Source organism: Varanus komodoensis, unplaced genomic scaffold (genome assembly GCF_004798865.1).
Source record: "Varanus komodoensis strain SLA01 unplaced genomic scaffold, ASM479886v1 scaffold1, whole genome shotgun sequence".
Taxonomy (NCBI): Eukaryota; Metazoa; Chordata; class Lepidosauria; order Squamata; family Varanidae; genus Varanus; species Varanus komodoensis.
In genome coordinates, this window is record NW_025335268.1 from 97770660 (window position 1) to 97782883 (window position 12224).

General features: G+C 38.1%; 1 protein-coding gene across 1 annotated transcript in view; it reads left to right on the forward strand.

The window, feature by feature from the left end:
- Positions 1–12224, forward strand: part of CNNM2 (cyclin and CBS domain divalent metal cation transport mediator 2) — a 138240-nt gene that overhangs the window by 102927 nt on the left and 23089 nt on the right. Inside the window, exons 2-4 of the mRNA XM_044437832.1 lie at positions 137–280; positions 4118–4255; positions 6512–6681. Coding sequence (XP_044293767.1) covers positions 137–280; positions 4118–4255; positions 6512–6681 — 452 coding nt within the window. The remainder of the gene's footprint in view (positions 1–136; positions 281–4117; positions 4256–6511; positions 6682–12224) is intronic.

A 12224-nucleotide genomic window follows, 5' to 3' on the forward strand; every position in this document is an offset into this window, starting at 1 on the left:
GTTTCCTCTTCCTCAAATTGACAATACGCACGTAACTATCTGCTGTTCCATTTCAGGACCCATCTGTGTAATTTGAGAGTGGCTGGCCACTAATTCTGCTATAATTTCTAATTTCTTGGTCTACTACTCTGTGCAGGTAAATCTCACTTGGCAATAGTGCAGCGGGTGAACAATGAAGGGGAAGGGGATCCTTTTTATGAAGTCTTGGGCATTGTTACCTTGGAAGATGTAATTGAAGAGATCATCAAGTCTGAGATTCTAGATGAAACAGATCTGTACAGTGAGTATTAATCTCCATGGTCTTTCAGAACAGTACGGAGTCTCTCCTCTAATAAAGTAATCTATCTTGTTTTGTTGTTGTTTTTTCTGAGATAAATTAAAAAGTATGAAGTAAGATTCAAACTCTAGCTCAATTAAAAACACTTATTCATCCCAGTGTCATAACATAAAAACCATCATTGGTCCTACCATTAAGCAGGGTAAGGCTGCTGGTGACATATACCTGAGGAGGGTATAGAATTCTGTTTACCATATGGGTTGCCTTGTGTTCTCCAAGCAGGTTTTCAGCCCCTCAGGTATGGTGGAAGTCACTGTCCCATTGCCAGTATAGAAGTAAGATCCAGTTGTGTGTCTTCTCAGCCTTTGTACATGGAATGTTTGGGGATGAGGACTCCCATCATCTTGGGCTGGTCCTAAGGAAGTCTTTTCATTTCATATTTCCATTTAAAGTGCCAGTAGATTTTATTTCTGGGTGACATCCTTTGGAGTGAATAGTTCTTCATCCCTATATTTTTTACCATGGCTTCCAAACTACTTTTGGCTAGGGACAATTGTTTGAGAACTGAGTTGACTGAACTGATTTCTAAAAATTGTATGTATTAAAATAAAACCCAGTCACCTGTGATCAAGAAGGCTTTGCAGGTTTTTGAAACAACTGAAAATCCTGATTACTAGAGGAAAAGTGGGGTACTATAGGCACCCTAGCAGCCACCCTTCTCCTATTTGCTAACCCCTACCCTTGTTAACTGTCCCCAGCAATAGAGAGAAGAGAGATACATAAACACAGAGAGAGACAAGATTAGTAACAGCCACAGAAAATTCCAAGAGCAAAAGAGGGCAGCTGCACAATAGCTATAGTTCCCAACATATTTCAAGGAAACTGGTTATTAAGAGAAATGTCTGTAAAAACAAAAGCAAGTTATAAAAATAGAAACAATGAAACATCCAATGCAGCTGCCTGTAACCCTCTAAATTCAGGCATCCAATCATGGGTGGGAAAAATACAGAGGCAAGGATTGCCTCCACACTTCTTCCACCCTGCAAAAGACAAAGATGGTCAATTTCCACTGTCTATGTTTGCTCTTGCAAGGAGGAGGGGCTAAGGCACCACTGGAATTCCTACTTCTCCCTTCCCCCCAGAATATTCCCTCACTGCCAGCACCAAAGTCACACTTGTGACTTTAGAGCTGCAGCTAGCACAGAAAGAAGTATGCTGGCTGCAAGGATGGAGGGAGGTTGTTCTGTGGTCAGAGACTCAGCTCCAACCTCCATTTTTCCAAGATTGGAGCTAGGATCCCAATCTATCTTAGACTGTCTAGACAGCATTTAGTGGCCATTTTTAGTATTACTCTTGTTGTGGTTGTTGTTGTCATTCTTTTATTGCAGTTATAGCCAACCTTTTCCCCTTTTGGGAGGAACCCAAGGTGGCTTACATAGCTCCATTTTATCCTCACAACAACCCTGTGGGGTAGTTTGGTCTGAGAAGTCTGCGAGTGGCCCAGAGTCTCCCAGTGAGCTTCCTGCCTGAGAAGGGACTAGAACCTGAATCTCCCAGATCCTAGTCCAGCACTCTAACCACCACAACAGCTCTCATAAGACCATTGGCCATAAGACTGCATCCTTAGTAGTTAGGATACCACATAGGAAAACTTGCTTAATGCTTCTTGATAGAAACTTCTGGTGACCTTTCTACTTAAAGCTCACTGAAGCAGATTAACATTTATTCTGCCCAGTTTAATGTATACCAGGATATTCCCTAAATCAAATCTGTCTTTTCATTACATTTTAAGAGGGAAACTTTCAGCTTCAACTCATTAAATGGTTTGCCTAATTTTAAATCACCTGTCTAAATAACATTAGGGTTAGGGCTCATCTCACCTCATTTGAGAAGGAATGGCAAAATTGGAGTGCTACCCCAAAAAGACCCTGTCTCGCCTTCCAACCAATGGTTTGTTGATGAGATATATAATGGGACTTCCAAGGAAGTTTCATATAGGAGGAGGCAATCTTTCACTTACTTAGGGATGTATAAATAAACAGCAGCACCTTGAATTGTGCTCAAAAACAAATCAGAAACCCAGTTTAGTATCTGTAACTTTGTAGTCAAAAGAGTGTAATTTTGTATTTTTTATAAACCTTTCATGTCACAGAGTCTCCCAAAAACAAGGCATCTTCTTCCAGATTCCTCATAGTAATTTCAGTCTTTTGCCCATCCTGCTTGATTGGAAGGCTAGAAGAGGAAGAAGCTTGTTTTGTAGGGCTTATCCCTACTACCATAAATTTAAAAAGGAAGAAAGATGGAGGGGTTGAGGCTAAGAAATCACTAAGTTTATTCTACTAGTGCGCTATATGACGGCTGTTCCCAAATTGGGTTCTGCGGAGCCCTAGGGTTGTGCAAAGGCCTTATAGGGGTTCCATGAAAAATCTCAAAAATTAATTTTAAAATGGATTTTAAAACAAAACCTCACAAGGCCAACTACTTGATTGTCAGTTGACGTCCAAGCAGCGGACAAGGAAATGCATCACATCATTTTCATAGGTTTGTAGGACTCTATTGCATAGTGTTGGGAATAAGTGAAATATGGTAAAGTAATTACCATATAATTACTTTATTCATTTGTTATATTGAAAATGTTTTCTCTTTATTTCCAAACCTACTACATTATGCAAAGCACTCAGGCAATAGGAGCAGATGAAAGAAAAAATGTTGTGGGTTCAAAATGCTTAGTAAAAATCAGGGATAGAGTTAAGATTCCACAGGGGGGGAAAATGTCTTCAGAAAGGTTCTATGACCGAAAAAGTTTGCGAACTGCGGCTATATAAATTACTGGAATGCTATCAATTGAAGTGGGGTGATGCAGACATTTGTTAAAGGGAACAGGAGTGTCAAATTGAACTGCACTGTGATGGTGGTGTATATAACAAATATAATTCCAATGTGTACTGTGTTAAAAAACTGTAGCCTTTCTGTGAAATTTTATGGGTGTCCACTTTTTAACATATTGTTTAATATTATTTAATGGGGAATGTAACTATTTTATAGCTGTTTTGATTTGAAAACATCAGCCTATCACAGCTTCATTAATTTTTAGATTCTTACCATTTTTATATGTAATCACCACCTTTTCAAAACAGCCTCAATTGTCCACTTACCATTCTATTGCTGGACACATCTTAAGACCTTGAACTGCTATTATATAAGCCTCTACTTTTTTACAATTGTTATAATATCTTGTACAAGGCAACAGAACCAGTTCTGCTTCACCTGCTGCATAAAATCCATTGAACCTACCATAATTCACCAGCTTTCTGCACAACTACCGAAAACAACTGTACAACATAGATGCACAGTTACAAGATGAATGAGTCCATGGCCAGTTATTGTCTAGTTTAAAGATGTTACAGAATCTGAAGATTGCTTCCTGTCCATCAGCTGTTTTCATCAAAACTGACTGTGTAGTTCTTGTGCATTAGGTAGGGATACTTCCTCAATGCTGATATAGCAGTGCTGATAGCATCTAGTACAAGGTCAAGGTGCCCTCTTGTGCTGACACTGGGAGCCTTTTGCCTGATGTTTATGCTTTCGGTGCAATATGAAAACAGGGTCATAAGTTCATTCATTCTGTAACTTGTACTAAAAAAGCAGAGGTTATTCAGGGAGTAAAAGATAAATACCACCACAATTTCATTATCAGTTGAATGGATCTTGCATGGATGCATGAATTTCTACACATAACTTGTAGACTATCTTTTGTGTGCTGTTCCTGTTCCTAAATAGCATCTCCTACTGTTCATGTTGGGCCCTAATCTAATGATTATTTTATTTTTCCACCTCCAGCTGATAACAAGACCAAAAAGAAAGTAGCCCATCGGGAAAGAAAGCAGGACTTCTCTGCCTTCAAACAGACAGATAGCGAAATGAAGGTTAAAATCTCGCCACAATTGCTCTTGGCAATGCATCGTTTCCTAGCAACAGGCAAGTGTGGCTTATCATAGTTTGATCACTTCAGGGTCCAACAGCTGGCTTGCTAGTAGAATCTGGTGAGGTGGTGTGTGAGGCAGAGCAATCTGTCAGGGAGGCTGGGTAAGAGAGTGTTATACCATGCCATTGTTGTATACTCTCCTGCCCCCTTTAAATTCTGCCCTATGTTTCATATAGGCACAAACTCTAAGACATTAATGAGAGGTTATTAGTAACTAAGTTTATAATTGTTTGGGAACATCAGGATAAGTAGAAGTCCACACTGCATGCATAGATTCCATCAGACCAAGACCAAACTGCATGTTACATGGAGGTCCGTGCAACATTCCCTAGATTCTTTTAATGAGAAACAGTTGCTGGAGGCCTCAAGCAGAAGTGAAGCAGTATGGAAATTGGTTGTTTCTTCTCTTAAAATTACCCTCAACGTTTCTTCTTCTTCCTCATCGTTGTTGTCGCTGTCATCTCCTCTCCTTCCCTCCCTCTGTGCGTGCGTGTGCGCTTGTGTGTTTCCTTTGTGGGAGGAAAAACAGTTTAGATAGTAGTTTGGATGGAGAAATGACCAGCAAGTAATGACTTTCTTTTCTGTGTCTGACTTTCCTCCACTTCTGATTGCAGCTTCCAGTGACTGCTCTTCTTTAAATGAAATGACTGAAGGAAAGTAATACAACTCCATGTAAAATAATTTGGTCCTAACTTTGAACAAACAGATTCTCAAAAGAAATAACTCAGGAATAAAATGGTTGACTTGTGTAGATAATTACCATTCATGCAAAGAACTGCTAGATTCAAGAAAGGGAATGCAGCTTCATATTTGCAAGCTATGCATTGAACTAAAGGTGCAAATACAAAATGAAATTTCTGATTAGAAGATAACTTTTTTGAATGAGTATTATAGTAGCCTATGAGACAGAAAGTGGAATGCCTTCTGGATGGGAAGACATCTGCTGTGATTGTCTGTATACTCAGTGACTACTTGGGCAGCCTTACCAATGAGCCTGGGGATAAAAGAACTATTGACCAGGTTTACATAATTGCTATACTCCCATTATAGGAAACTGCCTTGATGTATGCTACCAAAGACCAGTGAATAGACAAACCTGAGTTACATATCTGTCATATTTTAATTTGGCAATTATGCTCTAAGGGCCTTCCAATTGCTAAATAATTTGAAGAACACTTGTCACAAAAATGAAGTGGGGTTAACAGAGAAAAAATATAAGATATTGTTCATGAACTCATGCAGTCTGCACAAACACTCTTTGTAATTTTAGGGCTTTTATTCCTGCATAGAGAGAGATGTCTTAGACATAACATGCTAATTGGGCTCTGAAACTGTTTAAGTTTAATTATATTTAAGTATTTAAAAATCTAGAATCACGTGTGTAACTTTTTTTTTTTTTTTTTTTTTTTTTGGTGCTTTGTGTTGGTTCATTAGCTGTGGCCCATGGTAACAGTATTTAAGTTTTATGCTTGTGGAAGAATGTGCCAGATGAGGAAACTTGAAAAATTGTAGAATATGTTCCATGTCAATTACACAATACTCCCCTAAGTATTTGAAAATGGTCTCTCGTTCTGGGGTAGAGTCACTATTTTGGGCAGGCTCACTGGCACTTATTTGTCCAGTATGCCTTGTGGCTTATGCAGAAGTGAACACTCATCAGACTTCTAGGTCTCTGACCTAGCAAATAATCTTTGAAAGTAAATATTCAAAGTTGCTGGTCAGTACTGAAGAACTTCTTTTATTTGCTGTTCAAGAACCTGCTTGAGTGGTGCTTTGCTTTTCAAATAGTACTGTTTTCATATTGCTGTATCCCTCTAAACTTAAGTTCCCGTTTCCAATTGAAACATTCAGAAAACTGTTTCTATGAAGCGAAGGAAAGAGAACATACATATCTGGAAATAAAATTAATATTTTCTTTTCAAATAAGTCTGAATCGCATAATTACCACCAGCCTGTGAACTATTCAGTCCTGCATTGGCTGAGTCTTGTGAACTTGGAAGCATTTACTTCATGATAAAAAGCTATATATGTTCTGAGGTAGACACTCAATTTAAAATGTGGAATTACTGTGAAAGTGTACTGAGTGATCTAATGAGTGGGTTATATTTGTCATCTATGGGGGGTACTTTCAGAACCTGAGGAATAGATCTGCTATTGTTTTTGTTTATTGTGATTAAATACAAATTAGCAATCCATATGTTTATCAAATGTAATACGGGTTACATGTTGAGTTGTTTTTATGTCTTCAGAAGTTGAAGCATTTGGCCCATCCCAGATGTCTGAAAAGATCCTCCTAAGGTTACTAAAGCATCCCAATGTGATTCAGGAGTTGAAGTATGATGAGAAGAACAAGAAAGCCCCAGAATACTACCTCTATCAGCGAAACAAGCCTATTGATTACTTCGTTTTAATTTTACAGGTCAGGCTTATGACTACACCAGTATTTGTCTCTCCTGCAACCTTGATCCTATTAACATGACTATATTGAGTTATATTGTTGAGCATTTGCAATGCCTGCATTTTGTAGTTTAGAAATTGCATGAATGGCTTTCAGCAGTTAAATAGAAATGGGAGGTGGGCATCCATATTGAGACCCTAGGAGAAGGGTAGGGTTTATTATTTGTATTTGAAGAAAAATATCTACGAATGGGGACTTTTCTTTCAATGCATATACCAAGATTGAGACAGCAGGGAGTGGGGAATAACGGGTTAAAGCGAACAAATTTGTCAGGGTTCCAATCTGGATAGGGACCATGTACCTCCTTTAATGCAATTCCTGATTATATGGATGACATCTCATCTGGTTTGGCATGCAATCAACTGCGCCTGTTTTCCACCATGGGAATTTCTGATTAAAATTGTGCATGGCATCAATTAAATATTAACACGTTCAAATGTGGAAAAGGCTTTTTGTAACATTGATAGTACTAGCAAAACCTTGGGAGACAACACAAACAGTTTTACTAGAAATGAGCTGGAAGTGTGAAGTTATCAGGGACTGTGATGAAAAAGGATCACAATATTAGCTCATATAGAATAAGGCTATCAGTTAACTAATTGGCTGAACATCAGGAAGGATTAAGTGCATTCCTAATTGGTTTTGGTTACCCTTGATGACATTGTCATGTAGCCAAATTCAATAGACTAAAAGCTCCATGATCTAATGATGTGCATACGTGATCCTTGAATTTTCTGGTATGATCTCAGCCAAAGTCAGAACTCCTAACTAGGCAACAAAAATGGCTTCAAAGATGGGGAACATGTTAGAATAGAACAAGCAGCAAACAAGCTCAAAGGTTTTACAAAGTATGCCTCCTCCTCAAGAATATATTTTCAGGTCAAAAATCAAACCAAGTTAATATTTGAGACAAACCTAATGGGTATGCCATTTAGCCTGGGCAAAAGTTTTTGTGGGTAGTTCACTATGAAGACATTGCCTTAATGACTCAATAGAAATGGGAGAATCAGCAAGGCTTGAGCTTGTGAAGATTTTCTGAATTCCTCCTTGAAACTCATCCTGCCTTATTTTCAAATGTAAATTTTCTAGGCTGATGTTTACCTGGGAAAAGTGCACATCTGGGTACATGCTTTTTAAACACCCCATCCCCCATTGACTAAAGTGTGAACATGCATTTTAATGTATTTTTATAGTACACATTTCTAATGAACACATTTTGTGAACAGTATGTTAGCTTTGCCCAAAAAAGTATGAACTGAGCAAGTTCTGATGCTTAATTTTTGGCACTCCCATATGAATCATTATAGATCATTTCATTTACTGAAAGGACAGCACCACCTACTGATTTGCTGTTGTCTCTGCCAGCTCTGTATGCGTTATCCTTAGACATGTACACACTGGAAGCAAAGTTGAAATGCTATTGTGCCTTCACCATGTAAAATACCATATGCGGGCTGGAGGCAAGAAATTGTCTCCCTTCTGGAATTTGCTGCTTAAAGTGAAAGTTTCAGGCTTCTTCATGGTAAGTTAGTATAGGTTTCCACGTTTTTGCCCCCAGTTCTGCTTACATTGTTTTTTTTTGGGGGGGGGGGACGACAGCCCTACCCAAAGAGTGAGGCAGTTGCCCACTTAGTTGATTCTAAGTGTCACAAAAGACAGTAAACTATTACTTGATTTATCATTGATATATTTTACTCTCTTTATATTATTATATATTATTATGCATCTCTTTATATTATATTATTTCTCTCTCAGGGAAAGAGAGAGGCCCTTCTATGTTTTTTGGACTTGAAAACCAAATAATTTGACCAGTCTGGTATTATGCATCTTGTTGGTGCAGGGTGCAGGAAATTTGCTCTACCTCATATAACAAAATGCCTTGGGCCATACCTATGTATTCTTACAAGGGCAGAAGTACAAATAGTCTGGAAATGTCTTCTTGTAGTGAGTTGTCATGATTGCAAACATTATGTGATTCACACAGAATTTCTTGCTTACACTGTAGACTGTGCAGAATTTCTACCTTTGCAGTGTAATAAAGTATGAATATTGAGGTCTTTTCTATCACAAGATGAAAAACATTTGAGTGTTAAACTCTTCTAGGTTTTGTAAGAAATTGTGTTGTATGTTAAAGTAGCCATTATGTTACAATTAAATTTCACAAAAAGGGTTGCAAGCTGGTGTTACATTTAAGTTATTAATGTTTCTAAGAAGTAGGATTTAAAAAGTTAACAACCAAGACAATTAGTAAAGCTAAAAGATAAAAACCTTGTCAAGTGGGATCAGAACTCCTCCAAACACAAAAATACCTCTTTCCATCCACTCAGTTTGTCTTCTGCTCAAACAACAGTTCCACAACAACCAAATTGATGAGGCTCAGAGACAAATAACTTGGCTAAAAACAAGGCAGTATAAGATCAGCTTATGGTAACTATGAATGAACACCCTCCAAAATGGACTGTCCTCAACAGCTCTGTTCAGCTTTTATAAAATCAAGGATGTGGTTTCTTTAATGGAATCAATCCATTTGGTCTTTCTGTTCTTCTGTGTTCAGCTTTCCCTTTTCTAGTAAGTCTTGACCTCTCATGTTGTGCCCGAAGTATGGCAACTTCGGTTTCATCTTTTTTGCTTCCAGGGAAAATTCTGGCTTCATTTGATACAGGACACACTTGTTTGTCTTCCTACTGGTCAAGGTATGCACAAAACTTCCAGCACCACATTTCAAATGCTTCAGTTTTCTTCCTGTCAGCTTTCTTCAATGTCCAGCTTTTAATGATTGGGTATATAATAGTGTTGATGATCTTGGTCTTGGTTTCCAATGAAAAGTTCTTAGTCTTGATGATCTTTTCATTGCTGACCTTCCAAGCGGCAGTCTTCTAATTTCTTGACTATGTTCCCAATTGAATTGATGACTGAGCCAGGGTATACAAAACCATTTCAATTTCTTCACTGTTGACACTAAAGTTGTATAATTCTTCTGTTTTTTTATTTTTGTTTTCTTACTATTCAGATGCAGTCCTGCTTTTGTATGTTCTTTCACTTTCATCAAGAGTCTTTTCAATTCATTACTCTTTCTGCCAATAATACGGTATCATCTGTGTAACTCAAATTATTAATGTGTCTTCCAGCAAATTTCACTCCTACTTCTTCTTATTCTAATCCAGCTTTCCTTATGATGTGTGCTGAATACAGATTGGATAGGGAGATGCACCCTTGTCAGAAACCTTTGCCTAATAGAACCATTTTGTTTCTCCATATTCTGTCCTAACAGTAGCTTCCCGTCCATGATACTGATTACACATCAGGACAGTCAAGTACTGAGGCAAACCCATTTCTTTCAGAGCCATCCATAGCTTCTCATGATCCACACAGTCAAAGGATTTACTGCAGTCTAGAAAGCAAAAGTAATCATTTTCTGAAATTCTTTGACACACGCCAGTAGCCAATGTATTTTTGCAATATGATCTTAAGTGACTCTTTCTTTTCAGATTCCACTTGGAATGTTAGGCATTTCTCTCCATATATGGTAATATTCTTCGTTGCAGTACCTTGTACATCACTTTGCTTCCATGGAAAATTAGTGTAGTGGTTCTGTGGTTGCTGTACTCTTTTGCATATCCTTTCTTGGGCATTGAAATGTATATTGAATGTTTCCAGTCTGGGGACCGTTGTTTTGCATTCCGTTTTTTGACATATTCTTGTTAGAATTTGGATTCATCCAGTGTCTTCAGCCTGGAATACTTCTGTTGGTATTCCAGGTGCTTTATTCCTTCTAAGTGCTTTCAGAGCAACTTTCACTTCACTTTCTAATAATGCAGGTTCTTCCTCATAGAATACCTCTTTGAAGGAGTCTGTCATCTTTCTACCTCTTCTGAATGCCAGTTCCACCTCCCCTTTATTTTCTCCTGGTCAGATAGTGTGTCCTCTTGAAGTGTGTCTTTCAACATTCACAATCTAGATTCAAATTTCCTTTTGATTGCTTAGATCTTCTGGAAGAGGTCCCTTGTTTTTCCTCTTTGGTTGTTTACTTCTAATTCTTTGCACTGGTCATTGTGATAGTTCATTTTGTCTCTATGTGATAGACACTGAAAATTACATTCAAGATTCTGTCCCTGTTCATGTCACCTTTGACTTTTGCTTCTTGCCTTGCAATTGTGTTTCTTCTGTCATGCTTCAAAACCAACAACTGGGTCAGTTACTAAACTTTTTTCTAAGAATGCCAACATGGAACTATAGATGGCACTGAAGGCCAAGAGGAAATGGACATTGCTAGTGGACACCAAAGGAAATTTCTGAGAGCACAATGAAGCCTATGGACACCAGGTTAAGTGAAGACAATGACAGGGGAAACATTGTTTATAGGGGAGGAAGGCTCCCCTGGGTTCAGAATCTAAATGAAATTAATATTAGTAGTTACCATAAGGTCCTATCAGCAACATATGCTGTATTGAAGAATGATCTAATAACATGAGGATGTGATATATCTAGTGATATTATAGTTTTGATATTGATGGTAATATTAATTCTTTTAAGAATAGCATTCTTGGATAGGAGATCTGGACTGTAAGAGAAACCCTGCACTTGTCCTATATATAGTGCTGGAAAGTTCCATAGGCACCTTAAATCATGTTTGGCATAGAAACAATATGTTCTTGCAAGTATTTGTTTTTTAGCCCTCTTACAGATTATGTTGTGTTCTATAAATTGCTCTGTGTCTTAAGTGTCATATGTCAGACACACTTAACAGTTTTGTAGAACCGGTATATGCTGAATAATCTCGTGTAGGACTATGTTATTGTGAAATGTAGTTATCAAAACTACTATGTATCATAACTATGAACTTGTTCATTTTAATGATACCTGTGTGCAGCCCCAAATATGAGTTAAGTTCTGTGCAGAACCCACTCAAGATACAGTGTAGAATTGGCAGTCATTCCCCTTCTTAGAGGAGATTTTGAATGTTCTCATGTCCTGAGAGGTATAACAAGTACTTCTCTGTTCAGTTCTCTTCTGGCTGCCATTCTGGTAGCAACTGCAGAACTGTTGCCTGCAGTTAAGTTCTTTTATAAGTCTTTGTTTCTTCTTTCTCCTTGAGGAGCTTTTTCTTTCTTAACATACTTGGCCATAGTTATTCTTTTCTGTTTTAATAGCAATTTCGTGGTGCAGCTGCCATCCTTTAAGAGGCATCATGATTGAGGTGCAGTATGCTTCACAACAGCCACAATTGATACTTGATTTGCCCAACTTTAACTCATATATCAAACTTCACTCCATCTTTAGCTCCAAACTTAGCACCTAGACCTTCTGTCTCAGGATTAGGGATAGGTCTGTCACTCATAGTGATACTCAAGTTAGCAGCTTGGGGAATGCAAGCATGGTTCATCAACAGGCATTACCCTGGTGTTTCAGATTCTTCTTGATGCTGCTAGGAAGCTGGTGTCAAGGAAATAATATGATGTTGAATAGACCTTTGCTAGAAGACCTTTGTAAGTATTGAGGGTGCT